The following is a 17,242-nucleotide window of genomic DNA, read 5'->3' on the forward strand; positions in this document are numbered from 1 at the left end:
TTAGCAGTATTGTGCTTAAGTGTGCAGGCTCCAGAGCTAGACAGCCTGGCTTTGAATTCCAGCCACCACTCATTAGCTTGGGTGAGGTGATGAACAGGCCAGAGCCTTGGCTTTCTCAGCTGTACAACGTGGGTAAACATTGGCCCTACCTCATGAAGCATCCTAAGAATTAGAGGAGATCCCACAGTATGGCTATTGTAAGCATTAAGCAGTAGTGACGATGGTGAGGCACTGTGCCGTCTAGCAGGCAGGATCCTCACGGGATTCCACAGGCGATTAGGGAAAGCAAACCAACCCAAGTTGTTCCATGTTACCAGGAATCTTTAGGTGCCCTGCAAATCATCACACATAGGTGACCTCAAAATCAGTAACTGGGTCTAGACTACTTCAGCCTCAAACCCTGAGAGGAGTGATTCTCAACGCTGGCTGACATTAAAGAATTACCTGCAGATCTTAAAAAAAAACAACAAAAACCAATGCCCACGTCCCACACTTGAATAATTAAGATTAAGTCTGAGAGTAGGACTCAAGCACTGTACTTTTTTTTTTTTTAAGTTTTCTAAATGATGACCATGCCTTCAGAGTTAGATTCACTGTTTCAGAGTGAGCCTCAGAGCCAAAGTGGACTTGAGGGAAAAGAGAATAGGAACATTGAAACATTCACCCCATGGAATTATTATTAATCATGCCACCTCCAGAATCTTACACTAATATAAGTCATTCAGTCATTTCATCTTAGTTTTAAAACTGAAATAATATGAGCAGGGTTAGCACTAACATTTCATAAAGAAGAAACTTGGGGGTAAAATATACTGGGCAAATTTGTCAAAGTTCACAGCAAAGAGCTGAGCTCAGGGCAGAACCAGAGGAAGATCTCAGACTCGAAGTTCTCCTCTGGCTCCACTTCCCAGCCCTCCATGGAGGAGTACTGGCTGTTTTAGAACAACCCAGGTCCCGCTGAGTATGTATTTTGTACCAAGTGTCTTATAATTACACATGAAAAAAGTGCAAATACCCATTCATAATGATATGTCAAGTTAAACCACTAGGGAGTCTTAGAGTTAAGAATCAGACCGAAGTGTTGGCCACAATGTAGTCTTGACTTGAAGCAAAGCAGTCTGGGCACAGACTCCTGGGGATGGATGAGAGAGGACCCCACAGCCTAAGCTGGTGATTGACCAGATAAACCACCTGTCCATTTCTACCGTGTTTAGGGGACAAAGAGTGGGCACACTGCTGGCTTTATTCACGGCTGTACCCCAGCACTGACGTGATGTCACGGTTAGTAGGCACTCACACCTCTGCTCTATGATTGGAAGCGGGGCTGGTTGTGAGTGGGAGGGGAGTCCTTTTGATAAAACAGAGAAACTAGGCAACAGATTTACTCAGGGCGTGAATTTTGTTCTAGAACTCATTAGATAAGATGCAAGACCAAGCTGGTCAACTTCCGTCCCTCGAGGAGCACAGAGGCCTCCCTGTTTCTCCATACAGGACCCGCCGGAGACCCAGCCCAGAGAGGAGCACCAGCAAACAACTGCGTCCCCGCCCCGCAGTGAGTCCGCGGGCAGGCCGGGGGCGTCAAGGGAAAACACAGCGGCGGAAAGGCAGGGGGGCAAGACCTGGAGCTCAGATGCCGCCCAAGGCAGGAAGGATCACACACAGTGAAAGGGCAGCAGGCTGCTCCCCCAAGCTCGCCTGGGGCCCACGTCCAGCTACAAGGTGCAAGTGGGCAGGCGGAGAACCACGGTGCTAAAAGACTACAAAACCCTCTACACCAAAAACATGTCTCTTGTTTAAAAATGGGGCTATTCACAGCTCAGCTCTTTAGTGAGGTCGGGAAGACACCTAAGTGCTTCTCCAAAATGTCACAAGTGATGTCCTCTGTGGGTGTAGGTGTCCATTTTGAAACTTCTCTTCCTAAAGCAACAGTTCTCGGAGGGGGAGGGAAGACCACACACTTCCCTGAGCCAGTGTCTTCATTTCAGCACCAGTGCAAGAGCAGTTTCCCCAGGGGTGTGGAGCCTGGCAAGGGACTGCCACATTGTAGGAACGGTGACAATATCTTACCCAAGTGCCCTTGTAGCAGGAAGTGGGTCACACTTCATTCTTTTGCATCTGAAGAATCTGGAGGACAAAGACTGGGCCTTTTACCCCATCTGAGCAGAACCTCCCACAATCCTTTGTACGTCTATTGAAGTCTGAAGATCATGTTCATGGACCCAGACAAGAACTGCACCCTGAACCCAGTGGTGATGATTAGTCCCCCAAGTCTGGGGTCTGAAGTCGGAGCATCCCCATCAGTATGTCACTGAGTATCTTCCCTTCCCATTGGCTGGGCAACCCCTATGGGAGACAGGTGAGCAGGAGGCGATGCTGCAGGTACCAGGGATTATCATTAGCCTCCACCCTCATCACAGGCCCAGTTTCTTCATCTGTAAAGTAGAGAAATATCTTCGGTATTACAGTTGCTGTTGGGATTAAATGACATCGTGTATATGGAACATTTAGCACAGCATCTAGCACGGTAGATATTGTCACTGTGGCAGGAATTTGGGCCCTGGGATGGAGACACAGAGAACTCCCTGTAGAGAGCACAGACACGGCCAAGTACTCCCAGCAGAACACGTGCACAGGCTTCTCACTGCGGTGGCTTCTCCTGTTGCCAAGCATAGGCTCTAGGGCACGCAGGCTTCAGTAGCTGTGGTGCAGGGGCTTAGCTGTTGCAGTTCCCAGGCTCCAGAGCATAGGCTCAACAGTTGTGGTGCCTGGGCCTGGCCACTCTGAGGCTTGGGATCCTCCCAGGCCAGGGATCAAACCTGTGTCTCCTGCACTGGCAGGTGGACTCTTTACCGCTCAGCCACCAGGGAGCCTGGCAAGTTGCTTTTGTAAGCCTGCAATGTTAAATCCATTTAACCTGCTACTAAAGGATCCAGAAAAGATGTACTCAAAGCTAGTACATTTCATGCAGCTAAATATATGCCTGAATCCTATCAAGAAGCTAAAACTTTTTTGGAATTTCACTTCCAGTAACCTGACTACAGCTCCTAGACTGTGGACTCTCCCTGTACAGGGCAATTTAGTATGTGATTAAACAGTCCATAGTCATATTATAAATCTTTAAGTCATTTAAGACCGTTTTCCAGAGCACATCATCTTCATTTCCACCTAAACTCTTTGAAGTATCTCAACTTTTAAAATCCATATATGAAGCCATCATTGGGCAGTTGTTTTTCTCTTTCCAGCAGGTACATACTCCTGACCTCCACAATCGAAGACGACTATATTGTTTTCCCCAAAGAAAACAGTCTATAAATAGTTTACATTCACCACAATGCTTATTAGCAAGTCACAGTCCTAGAAATACTCACCAAGGGAAAGTTAAGTATGTTTGCTTTCATTTTATGAAAAATTTAAACCCTGTTCCATTAGTACACCTCTCCCAGCAACCAAAACCAACACCGACTAAAGTCATTACAGCTAAGCTAGCTTCCTCAAACAGAACTTCACTGATCAAAAGGAAGTAACTGAGAATGTATTAGGAAACCACTCTTTTCTGAGGAAAACTTCTGCTCTTGCTTTGTCTTTAAGAGATCATCTATCTTAGAATTTAAATACCTTACATACTTACATTCGGGACTCCAGCTGGCTCCCAATCTTCCTTCCCCAGGATAAAGCATGCTGCCCTTCCCATCACCTGTATTTAAACACTTCTTCTTTGAGGCTATTCAGTAAATATTCTTCAACTGGGACATGTCCCCCCATAAGCTACAAGGCCCCCCGGCCAGAACACAGACTCTATTCATTCATCCACCAGTATTTACTGAACACCTGCCACATGACAGGCATTGTGTGAGGTGCTGGGACAAAGAAAAACGGACATGCCCCTATCTTGAAGGACATTAGACCGTACCATGCAATTAGTCTACTGCAATGGTCCTAACTGCTTAGACAGCACAGACATTCACGGCATGTGGCTGTGTGACCTAACTTAGTCAGGAAAGGCTTTGTTGAAAGAGCAAGATTCAAGCTGAATCCTAGATGGAAAAGGAGTTGGCTAGGCATACTGAGGAGGGAGGGGTGTTCCAGGATGAGAGTTTATCTGTGTGACAAGCCTGGAGCAGGAAGGAATAGGAAGGAATAGTGCTCGCTGAAGGGCAAAAGATGGCCAGTCTGGGTGGGACACAGGACAGGAGGAAAGAACTCAAAATGATGCTGGGGAGAGATGCAGGAGGGGCTGGGGAGCCTCACTTAGATTTTGTATATTATCCTGGACTGCCAGGATGTCTCTATCTTTTTTAATATTAAAGAAGATCTAGGGCTTCCCCCATGGCTCAGCGGTAAAGAATCTGCCTGCAAGGCAGGAGCCACAGGAGATACGGGTTCAATCCCTGGGCCAGGAAGATCCCCTGCAGGAGAGCATGGCAACCCACTCCAGTATTCCTGCCTGGAGAATCCTATGGACAGAGGAGCCTGGTGGGTTCTTGGTCCTTAGGGTCACAAAGAGTTGGACACGACTGAAGCAACTTAGCACACACACACTCACACACAAAGAAGATCTAGGTGTCACACATAAGAGGGAAAAAGAAGCAGAAGGAGGACTAGACATATGGACTAGATGCTAGTCAATATGAGCAGGAAGTCTTATTTGTTTATTTTTGCTTGTTTCCCTCACCTAAGGAGACATATCAAAAAAAACTATTGCTAAGACCAGTCTCCAAGAGTGTACTATGTTTTCTTCTAAAAGTTTTATGGTTTCACGTCTTTGATTTATGTCTTTAACCCATTTGGAATTTATTTTTGTGCATGGTATGACATCAAAATAAAAAGCTTTTGCACAGAGAAGAAAACTATCAACAAAGAGAAAAAGCTACCTGCTGAATAGGATAAAATATTTTCACACAATATATCCAATAAGGCAGAGGTCTCAACCTCCAGGATCTAGTGTCTGATGATCTGAGGTGAAGCTGCTATAATAACAGAAATAAACTGCACAGTAAATGTTATGCACTTGAATCATCCTGAGACAACCCCACCCCCTAGTCCATGGGAAAACTGTCTTCCACAAAACCAGTCCCTGGTGCCAAAAAGGTTGGGGATCACTGCAATAAGGTATTAATATCCAAAATATACAAAGAACTCATACAACTCAACATCAGAAAAGCAACCGAGTTAAAATATGGGCAGAGGGTCCAAATATTCATTTTCCCAAGGAGGACATACAGATGAACAACAGGCACATGAAAAGATGCTCAACATCACTAACCTTTGAAGAAATATGAATCAAAGCCACAACGAGATATCACCTCACATCTGTCAAAACAGCTATCATCAAAAGAGACAACGAATAGCAAATGCTGTCAACCTGCAAAGAAGAACTGTGTGCTACGGTGGGAGTGTAAACTGAGGCGGCCACGGTGGAAAAGAGTGGACATGCCTCAAAAAATCAAAAATAAGATTACCCTATGATCCAGCAGTTCTACTCCTGGGTATCTATCCAAAGAAAACGAAAACACTAATTCAAAAAGATAAGTGAACCCCTATGTTCACTGCAGCAGTACTTACAATAGTCAAGACATAGAAGCATCCTAAGTGCCTGTCAACAGATGAATGGAGAAAGAAAATATGGTGTATATATAAATACACACACACACATAACAAAATCTCATTCAGTCACAAAAAGAACAAAATCTTGCCATCTGCAACAAGATGGGTGGACCTAAAGAACATCATGCTAAGTGAAATAAGACACAGAAAGACCAATACTGTATGATTTCACTTATATGTGGAATCTAAAAAACAAAGCATATGAACAAACAAAACAGAAATAGCATTATAGACCCAAAGAACAAACAGGTGGTTACCAGAGGGGAAGGGATGGGTGCGGAGGAGGAAAGTAACAGGTGAGGGAGATTAAGAGACACAAACTTCCAGGTGCAAAATAAATGAGTTACAGGTATGAAATGCACAATGTGGGGACTAGTCAATAACTATGTAATATCTTTGTATAGTGACAGATGGTATCGACACTTATCACTGATCATTTTGAGATGAATATAAATATCCAATTGCTACATTATGTAATGGGAACTAACAGTGTTGCAGGACAATCACACTTCAGAAACAAACTCATAGAAAATTCAGAGATCAGATTTGTGGTTACCAGAGCAGGGGGCGTTGAGGGGAGGGGAAGCTGAATGAAGGCAGTCACCCAGCAGGAACTTTCAGTTAGAAGTACTGGAGATATAATGTACAACATAACACTGCTGTATGTTACACACAGTTGTTAACATAGTAAAACCTGAGTTCTCAGCACAAGAAAAAATTTTAATTTTTCTACATCTTTAATTTTGCATCTATGAGATGATGGATGTTCGTTAAACTTATTGTGATAATCACTTCATGATGTATGTAAATCAAAGGATTATGCTGCATACCTTAAACTCATACAGTGCTGTATGGCAACTATATCTCAGTAATAACTGGAAGAAAAAGGTCAGCCCTTAGAGGGAGATATATAAGGAAAGAGAATCCTCCACAGGAGAGTGTAGTTAAACCTGCCAATGTGCATGCTCCCAGGCCTTTCCCTCTGTGCTCAGGTGAGCATCCATGATGAACACAGAATCCACATCCTGTCCCTCACTCCAGATAAGCTGTCCTTGAAATTCTACCCCTGGGTGTTCCTATTACTTCACTCACTCAATACTTCCTCACTCCACACTGCTAAACTGCCGTGTCCACCAGCCTCTTTTTTTAGTGATACACTTATTCAGCTTTTGAATGTTCTTTCTTCGTGTCTTATTTTATTCCATTCTCAACCACATTTCCCAGCCTATTCACTGTATTTTGCCATGTGGAGTTTACTTGGAGTTTGAGAGAGCTGAGTGGAAAAGTCTGACACTAAGGATGAAGAGAGGCTGTTCAATCTGGTGTATTAGCAAATAGGAGCAGTAATAGCATCTCAAGTTCTTAGACCTCAGAAATTGAGGAAAGAGGGAAAACTGTTCCAGAACCAACACATGCACACTGAGTAGCAGCCATGAAACTGTGATTTTAGAGCTAGGAAATTGTCGGTTTCTGCTATTTAAGTCACCATTAACCAAAGCCTGGAAAATGATGCCTTTGCTTTCCACCCTTTGCTTTCCTCTTGGTTCTGAGAGAAATCACTGGGCAGCCACCATCAATAATGCATCTTGTCTATTTAGAACTTGAGTCTTTGGAGGCTTCTCTCCGTTGTTAACAACAAACAAACCTGCTGTCGGACAGCCAGCCAGTCTCTCGCATGATCCAACTCATCTCCTCTAGGTCGAAGGATTGCATTTTAGGGGCCAATTTGGATGTAGTTTTATACTAAAATGTCATGTCGGGTCCAGTCAAAAAGTGAGTGCAGCTTGAAAGAATTGCTGACCTGCCCCTGTGTGTTACTAATCAGAGAAGACGTAGGAGACTTTTGAAAAAGGAGCAAAGGACAGATGTGTTGTGAAATGCCCCCTTTATATGCTCTATTCTTAGTGGTAATGAGTGGAAAGGGTTCATTTCAAGTTTAAAATGAGAGAATAAGGGTCATCTTCTCAATCCAAAACTTCTCCCGGCCCCAAACAGGTCTCGTCACGAAAAACAATTTGAGGAGCAGGTATGAGATGACCAAGGGGATCAGTGGTACTTCTTGCTCAAGCTGCACACGGGCACTCTATTGCTGGAGGTAATTTTGGATGTGCAAGTGGAAGCCTCTCCTCAGCTCACCTGAGGAGCCTTAATACACCGTCAGGTGACTGGTGCTGCTTCAAAAGGCTGTTGTCGAGAGCCTGAGTTATTATTGCTACTATTAATAACCCCCGGGGGAGGGTGACAAAGAAGTACTCCACTCCTGCCAGGGCTCTGTTCTTTACCAAGTACACCGCGAGCATGTTCTAGAAAAGTGATATATACAACATTTTTGAACTGGAAACATTTTTGTCCTAGAGTTACTTAGAAACTCTGGGGCAACGTAAGTGAGTCTCATCCTTCAGCAAAATTCTCACTTGCATACAAATGTCTTACATACTAGGAAACCAATCAGCTTTTGGCAAACGCATTAGAGGATGAATGTTGGTGTTGAAACAGGTGTGCTTCCCTACTGTAACAGGTACACATCCCAGGTCTTAACATAGGTACATATGCAAGGTGCTCAGTCATCCGGGTTCTGGACAAAGCATGAGTCACACTGTGTTCTTTCCAGTATCACTTAGGGATTAAAATAGGGATGTAACCCAGCTCTAGATCTCTAGTCCGTCCCAGTGGCTCCCATCACGTCCCTGGTTGCAGGCCTTCCTGGAGACCCAGCCCAGCATAGAGTGGGGCTTGGGGAAACATCACAACTGGAACCACCAAAACTCCAACAAGGTAAGTGATGCAAGCAGTCCTCACCTTAAGTGAAGTGAAAATGTCCAAAAGGAGAGAAAAGCCATCACCCTGGTTCTGGACACTGGCAGAGTCACATTTGTTCTTCCCAAGACAGCCAAGAGCACAGAGCTGGGAACGCCCAGCAGAAGGCACTTGTGTCTGATATGGACAACGTGTTGGTCTAGGAGGCAGGGCACCACGGGGCATGGGCCTCCCTCAGCAACCAAACAGCAAAACCTTCTTGGACAAATCATTCAAATTCTCCAGGTCTTGTTTTCTTCAATAAATAGGTTGAACTTAATAAGTACCAAACATTGTGTCAGCACCTATCATTCTATTACCTTCTTGCTCCCCAGTACAGAGCTGCTTTTGGTAAAAATCGTTTCATATCAACCTCCAATGCAGGAGATGTGTGCTCAATCCCTAGGTTGGGAGTATACCCTGGAGAAGAAAATGGCAACCCACTCCAGTATTCTTGCCTGGAATATCCCATGGACAGAGGAGCCTGGTGGGCTACAGTCCATGGGGTCGCAGAGTCGGACACCACTTAGTGATTAAACAACCACCACCACCAATACATCCAGGGAAAGATCATGGTTTGTGGTTCAACAGAAAGGCCTTCCTCTGATCACAGAGACTACAGGAGCCCATCAGTTCAATGCTTTGTCTCTGTTTTTAGACGACTAAAGCTCTCTCCTTATTTAGCAAAGAAGGCAAACAAGGCCCCCAGAAAAGTCAGTGCCTAGCCCAAGAGCACGCTGCTCTCCAGAGTTGTGTCCTAAGAACCAACAGGCAACAGGGAACATGAAAAGTTTCCTGGTAAAAGATAATCACGAGATTTTAAAACAGACCACTTACTTACTGGCCCTTCCCTCCCCTGCTGTATCCACCAGCTGCCTGTGTTTGACACAGAACCTTCAGATTTTGGTTGACACTTAGCTCAAGAGTCTGTTTTACTGCTGATAGAAGGATAAAAACCAGCATCATGTTATAACAGAGTTCCACCGCGGACAGCTGAGACGTTAATCACCAAAACACCAGCAACCGTCTCCCTGCCAAACGCTAACATCCTGTCTCCCATTCAACGACTTCATGAGCTTCATGGAGTCCGGCCTCAACCTCCGTGAGCCCACAGCTGGATGAGGCATCCGTGATCTCCTCCCTCGCCTTTGTGTCCTGTGTAAGCTCCAGCCCACTGCCCTCACTCCTAAGCATGTACATCGAGAAATGACTGCGCATTTGGACAGTGCACTGCTGTTTTCAAAGGGCTTTCACAAATGCGAAGTCTTAGAATTCCACGAGAGAGAGGCGCAGGTGGCCTTGGACACATTCTACGGTGGAAGCACACAGATCCAGGGATGTTAAGGGACTTGGCCAACTCAGGCCCCTAAACAACAACTGACCCATCAACAGGGCTGACTCCCAGCCAGGGCTCCTTCCACCTCTCCAAGCTGTTCCCAATGTTCGAAGCTTAAGTAAGGAATCCCAGTTCAGGCTCAACCCCATTTGTTCAGGTGCCTAGGACATGCCAGGCACTGCTGACAGCTCCCTTGATTCAGCTCAGCCTCTCAATTCCGGCTCTGCTGCCTTAGTTCAAGACCTCCAACTTTTATGTGGAATATTACAACCTACTGTTAATTTGTCTGCATGACTCCAATCTCCCAACTCCAACTGGTTTTCTAGACTGCTCGATTCTGAAACAGTAGTTCTCAAGAGGAGTGGGGAGTAAACTTGGGCTCAGCGGACATTGGGCAATGTCTTGAGACATCTTGGTGGTCCCTCTGGGGCATGAGAGGACAGGGCGCTGTTAGCTTCTCGTAGGTAGAGGCCAGGGATGCTACTACAATGCACAGGACCGCTAGATCATTTTGATCTAGCCCGCAATATCAACAGCGCCAAGGTTGAGAACGCTTGTTCTAGAGTTATCCATTTTATAAAAAGTCATCTATTTTATGTGGCTGCTTCAGGTCTTCGTTGCAACTTGCGGGCTCTTAAGCTCGTAGGCTCAGTAGCTGCCGCACACAGGCTTCGCAGCCCTGTGGCATATGGGAGCTTAGTTTCCTGACCCGGGACTGAACCTGTGTCTCCTGCGTTGCAAGGCAGATTCTTAACTGCTGGACCGGCAGGGAAGTCCCTGGAGTTATCATCCTTAAAAAATCCACCGCTCACCCCTCATGAAACCACCTCCCTGCTTTAAAATGTTCATGCTGTTTACAGGATAAAGTTCATATTCAGATGGATCACAATCTGGGTCCACACCCCTGAGCCTCCCCTACACCATTCCCGCACTCCAGCCTCACCAACCTTGTGTTTCCAAATACTTGCAGAGCTTTCATGTCTGTGTGCCTTTGCGCTGCTGCTTCCTCTGCCTCAAATGTCTTCCTCCTTTCCCCCACCTTCCTCACCACTGTTCGCCTTTAAGGTCCGGCTTAAATTTTAACTCTTCCGGTTGAGTCTTTTTTCTCCTCTGACCCGAGTGTGGTCCCCTCTCTCCCTTCAACTGTACTACATTCACCTGTATAGATGTTTCCTTGTCCTCCAGAGCAGGAATAAAACGGCATTTATTTTCTTCTTTGCTAGGCACATAGGATACAGGGCCTGGAAACGATTTCAGAACGTGCTGGATGAATGGATGAACCCTCGCACTGTAGATGCCTGCTTCTCACAGCAAGAAACTAGAGCCTCTCTCCCACCAGAAACGCTAAATACAGTCCTATCTCAACAACTCTTCAGCTCAGGGCCGTGGCCAGCCTAAGCACATCTGGGCACCAATAGCTCTGTCTCGAATCCCAGTGCAGACAGCTGATGACAATGCACGTCTCTCGGCAGCGTTAGCACAGCCGGAGCTCCTGTAACTTCTTAGGTCTTATCTGTCAGAACGGCTGCTTCTGTGGGAATTTCTGAGCCCTGCAGGTTAGAAAGCTCTGATGCAATGCGTGTGTCAAAGAAACGCACCACTCTGTGTTTCTCTAAAGCTAAAGGGAAGAACGCCAGGAGCAGGATCCTCAGCACAGGTCTACCCACTGCAGGGGAGCGTCCAAGGGACATTCCATGAAGTCCCAGACTCCTGCCCTGTCTGTTAACAAAGGACAGATCAACAGCTGATGTCTGGAACACACTGCATCACACAGGCTACCGATCCATCCTCCACCACGAGGAACCAGCAATCCCCACCAGGCTGGGTCTGAAGGGAAAGAGAGGTAACTAGAAGTCATCCAGGTCTCTGTGGAACCACCCTGCCCTGTTAATTCTACAGGGACTCCCTTCAAAACCTCTCTGTAGGCTCCAGAAAACACATGCTCAGCCCTGCAGGAGCAGATGCAATGAAGAAAGGGTGAGCTGCAGCCGCCCCAGGCAAAATACAGTGCCCACACACGCTATAGCTTTATAACCAGAAACCACTAATAAAGGAAAGAAGGGTAACTAGTGCCTGGCATTTGCCTCTGACCTGGGAGGAAAGAGGAAAGCAGCCACAATCCAACAAGGCTCTTCCAAGCTTCGGGGATTCAGCCCAAAGTCTGTGGAGCATCGTAAATGAGTGGGAGCACCGCAAGGGGGATGTTGGTGACGACCATGAACAGTGTCCCTGGTGTTCAGGGAGTGCAGACTGAGAGGAGGCTGGAAATGGGAACTGGTGGTCAGAAGACGGGTCCCAGCCCTGTCACTAACTGCTGTGTGACCCTGGACAAGCCAAGTGCCCCCCATCCCCAGGAAGGCCCACTTCCGCCTCAGTTTCCTCGTTTGTAATGGTGACTGTAGCCATGAAATTAAAAGACACTTGCTCCTTGGAAGAAAAGCTATGACCAACCTACACAGCATATTAAAAAGCACAGACATTACTTTGCCAGCAAAGGTCCATCTAGTCAAAGTTATGATTTTTCCAGTAGTCATGTATGGATATGAGAGTTGGACCATAAAGAAAGCTGAGCGCCAAAGAATTGATGCTTTTGAACTGTGGTGTTGGAGAAGACTCTTGAGAGTCCCTTGGACTGCAAGGAGATCAAACCAGTCCATCCTAAAGGAAATGAGTCCTGAGTGTTCATTGGAAGGACTGATGCTGAAGCTGAAACTCCAATACTTTGGCCACCTGATGCGGAGAACTGACTCACTAGAAAAGACCTTGATGCTGGGAAAGATTGAAGGCAGGAAGAGAAGCGGATGAGAGAGGATGAGATGGTCAGATGGCCATCACCGACTCAAGGGACATGAGTTTGAGTAAGCTCCAGGAGTTGGTGATGGACAGGGAAGCCTGGCATGCTGCAGTCCAGTTGCAAAGAGTCGGATGTGACTGAGTGACCGAATTGAACTGAGTAACTGCCTGGGTGACCTCACAAGGGCATCAAAGGAGAATAAATCCAGATATTAAACCCCTCCCATGGGCAGAAGATGACACTGCCAGGCATGTGGTAGGAAGGAAATCTTCTAAGGCACGTTTTTGCCCTTGGAGAGCTAAGAGCACCGTGAAGCAGACAAAGCATAAAAAAGGCAACATGGTCATCAATTAAAGGTTAAGTGGCAAGAAACAGAGTTCCTGGAAATCAGCATAGGATTAAACGAGTGAGTGGGACCTGTCTGGGAGACGCTGGAATGGGAGCTCTGACTGGCTGGAAGTTCCAGCAGGAGTCCCCGAAGAGAACTTGACCTACACGACCAGAAGCAGGCGTGGGGACAGGGCTGATAGTCCAGACAAGGCCATCAGCCAGGCTGAAGCTGGGGACTTGTGGGCAGGAGTGGTGGGAGGGAAGTTCAAAGGGCAGGCCAGAGTCCAGCAGATACTTAATTCCTAGCCAAGGGGTTCTCACCTGATCCTTTACCCAGAAGCAGCCAGAGGAAGTGTGTGAGTAGTTGGATGGTGTCTATCAGAGTAGATTTACAGCTACCAAGCATTATACAAATGCTAATTGTCATCATTGCTATTCTTGGCACCCAGCACTGAAGCCCAGCACCCACCATGCAGAGGGTTTCCAGATGGCAGAAGAAAAACATTAAAAGACAGACCGGTGAATAATTTATATCAATTTAATCACTTAACAATACTTCGCACCCAGATGGAACCGGTAAAATAAAAGCCAAGAACCTCTGGAAGCCAAGCAACCAAATCAAACCAAGGTGCGTTCAGAATGAAAAGTCTCCTGCTACGTGATCGTGCTGTTCGAAGGCAAGTTTCCAAAACAACAGAGCTTTGCTGACCACTCTCCTGGTCTTCCTCCTTCCCGGCCTCTTCGCTGTGGAGTTCACTTCTCCTCTCCTCCACCCACCTGTAAACGGCTCTCTCCACTCCACACACACATGCGCGCGTGCACACACACACACACATGCATGCACACACAAACACAGACCCTCTGAAGTGACCCTGCAACTGCAACTCTCATGTAAGTAAGAGTCCACTGAGATCTGGAGTCCAACTTAATGTCTTTGCTTTGGTATCTAACATGTATGTTAAACGTTAAAAAGACCAAATTGAACTATAGAATCCTAGCCTAACCACCCCAACCTGTTTCTCTCCTAGTGTTTCCCCTCTCGGAAAATGACACCTCAGTCCGCTTGCTTGCTAAACCTAAAGCACATCCACACTCAATCCATCAGCAAGTCCATCTGCTCTGCCTCCAAAAGATGCCCTGATGTGATGCTTCCCAACTCCCTCCACCCCTTCCCTCCTCCCTTGGACCGGATCTTTCACCTGGTCTCTGCTTTGACCCTCAACCTTCACTAACCACTCACGAAACAGCAGGGAGAGTGCTTCTTTGAAAAAGTACATGAGATGCCACTCCCTGGCTTAAAACCTTCCGTCACATTGAGAATAAAATCTGAATTCCTTATTGAAGCAGTTGAACGCTGCCTGTCTTCTCCACAGCCCGCCCCTTCCCACCCCCAGCACACTGATCCAGCCTCCTGTTCTTTCCTTGGGGCCTGTGACCTTGCCACCCCGCAGCCCTTCCCCCCACACGGCTCTGCCTCATCATGTATCTTTCAGCTTAAGTATCACCTTTCTACAGAGCCTTTCCTGAACAATTAATTTAAAAACAGGCCCTGTTTATCACTTCCTACCATAACCCCTCTATTGTATTTTCTTCACAGTATTTATCTGAAATACTTATCATTCCTCTGTTGCCTGTGGCAGGCTCATAAATGTAACAGTGAACAAAACAGACAGGTCTCTAACCTCCTGGAGCTCACATCTCCAGCGCCAATAGTGCCTGATACAGGACAGGTACTCAGATGTTTGCAGAGGAACCCAATCTGAGCTACAAACCATGTGTATTGCATGGTTTCGTCTCTGAAGGACATGGGAGCATTCTTGTTGATCTTGCCCCAGTGCTAAGGTTCAGATAGGAAGGAGTTCTCTGGACTCCATGCACCTGGAAAGATAGGAAAAACACAGGCTAGAGAAGCAGGGAGACCTCTCAGGTGCAGGCCAGGACATGGAGGAATCCAAGTTTTAAGCATCTCCTGCAGAGTGATGAGCAAGGTGAGGACAGCTGATCCAGAGGAGCAGTATCACTGTTTCTACAGCATGGATCGACCTAGCACCTCCCTTCTCTACAGCTGCAGAAAGAAAGGCACCAACCTTTCTGATCAGAATGACGAGTCAGCCATCTCCCCAGGTAATGTTTTAGCCACTGTGATTTAATCCTCATTAACTCCTCCAACGAAGCACTAGACATCTCATTTCTATAAATGCTGTGGGCTGCAGTCCACTGAAGGTGTGTCTCTCTCTGTCCAAGGCCAAGCAGCAAAGGCAGAGAAAGCCTGGATCCCAGGATGTCTGAGGACCCTCTCTTTCTACCTAAGGCAGACCAAGAGCTCTAGGTCTTTGGATTCAAGAAAGCAGGTGACAAAGGGGGAGGGACGAACACAAGACAGGAAGCCCTAGTCCCCTCTAAACAATCTGTGACATGCAATTCAAACTGAGGAGACAAGCTTTCATCCATAAGACGAGTATGGAGCCAGAAACCTGGGCCAGTGACTTCTGGCTTCCAGCTTTCTTTCCTGCCCTCAATCACCTCATTTTTAAAGATAAAGATTGGTGGCAACTTGAGGCTCTACCAGTAAATGAACATCAGGCTAAGCCAGGCCACGCTGTGGAACCATCAGAAGGGCTGGATTTTGGTTCAGCAAGTCTGACTTCAGACTGCACTCTGCATCCAAGGACACCTCAAGGATAACCTCTGTTAACCCTCCACTGACGCCTCCTGGATGAGCTCATGATTTAAAAAAAAAAAAAAATCCTATCAGATAAAGCCACAGCTGTGAGGGCAACCAAAAGGAAGGGTAGGCAGGATGTTTTCTTTAACTGCAGATGTGCCAAAGAGAGCCCTCACCCAGAGCCCGAGCCACTCACTGCTAAGGGAAAGTGCCCAGGATGAAGGCAAGACCCTGCTCTGGCTGTGGGAACTGAATGGAAAATGAACCCAATCACAAGCTTAGGCACTCAAAGAGGCAGCAATGGACACACCGTCTTCCCTCCCAACACCTTGAGGGTGAGGGGCGCCAAAAATCAGAGAGGTATGACCAGAAATCAAGAGGTATGACTTGCCTCAGTAGGATGGAGACAAAAGGAAGGAGGGAAAGGAGCAGCGGGAGGGGAGAAGAGGGAAGAGGAATAAAAAGGAAATCAGAAAAAAAAAAAGGTGGGGGACATTAAATCCTAGCAATGGTGTACTGGCTAACTGCCACCTCCTTCTTTCCACTCAGAATTGATAAATATGGGTCAAGATTACAGTGAGCTAGTTCAGGGATCCACGTACTTGGACGTTAATAGCCTTCTGCAGTAAGGAAATGAAAAAGCAAGGCGACCAGGGACCCAATGCAGCACAGTCTGCTTCTAAGGGCATCCATGTATCCAGCTTTGTCCACCAGTCCACATTCACCTCTATATTATTTGTCCACATTCACATCCATATTATTTCAGTTTTCCCCAAAATCTTTCATCAATATTCACATTCCAGGAAAAGAGGCGGAGAAGGCAATGGCACCCCACTCCAGTACTCTTGCCTGGAAAATCCCATGGACGGAGGAGCCTGGTAGGCTATAGTCCATGGGGTTGCTAAGAGTTGGACACAACTGAGCGACTTCACTTTAACTTTTCCCTTTCATGCACTGGAGAAGGAAATGGCAACCCACTCCAGTATTCTTGCCTGGAGAATCCCAGGGATGGGGGAGCCTGATGGGCTGCCGTCTATGGGGTCGCACAGAGTCGGACACGACTGAAGTGACTTAGCAGCAGCAGCAGGAAAAAGAGGCTTAGCCCGTGGCCTCCTTTCCTCCACAGAATGCTGCCAAGCTCGCCCAGGTATGAGAAGCTGCAGGGAACAGAACCCACCTGTGCATCCCCTGGGACTAATCACCATCTTCCTCCCTCCGCCTAAAAGCTAGAAGCGCTGCCTGGTCAGAGCCCTCCTCACATCCTGCCCTCTCTGCAGCCTGGGGATAGAGAAATCTCATTCATTTTTAAATGCCTGCTGGTCTCACTGGCCCTGGAGGGCATGAATGGATGCCCCCCAAGAATGGCTGCCACCTTTTCTGTACAGGCATTCGCCATGCCCCCAGGTCCCCAGGGACGCTAGGCCTTCAAGGAGCTGGCATCGAGAGAAGGCGTGGACAGACATGAACCGCCGTATCAGAGGTTCAGATACAGATCTCAGTGTGCTGAGATCAGACCTCAGTGTGCTTCATCTGTAGAATGCGTCTATTGGGATCAGACTAAATCTGGGGCAAAGCATTTGCTACTTCACCTCTGGGCAATGGTCCTGCTGGGGAGTCTCTGAAGGCACGCCTGTCCTTGACTCTGCCTGTGGGAGTCCACGCTAGGCCAGCTGATACCATGCAGCGTCTCAGCAAGCCCCTGGGAACAGCCTGACAC

The 17,242-nt window shown here is 47.0% G+C and overlaps 1 protein-coding gene across 19 annotated transcripts in view; it reads right to left on the bottom strand.

Moving 5' to 3' along the window:
- Positions 1–17,242, bottom strand: part of MYO5B (myosin VB) — a 337,885-nt gene that overhangs the window by 202,052 nt on the left and 118,591 nt on the right. Inside the window, exon 2 of one of the 19 annotated variants that reach the window (XM_081562005.1) lies at positions 10,895–10,977. The exons of the other annotated variants lie outside the window; for them this stretch is intronic. Coding sequence (XP_081418131.1) covers positions 10,895–10,977 — 83 coding nt within the window. The remainder of the gene's footprint in view (positions 1–10,894; positions 10,978–17,242) is intronic. 19 annotated transcript variants of the gene reach the window in all.

This window comes from Giraffa tippelskirchi, chromosome 14, assembly GCF_054371585.1.
Source record: "Giraffa tippelskirchi isolate mGirTip1 chromosome 14, T2T-mGirTip1v1.2.pri, whole genome shotgun sequence".
Lineage (NCBI taxonomy): Eukaryota > Metazoa > Chordata > Mammalia > Artiodactyla > Giraffidae > Giraffa > Giraffa tippelskirchi.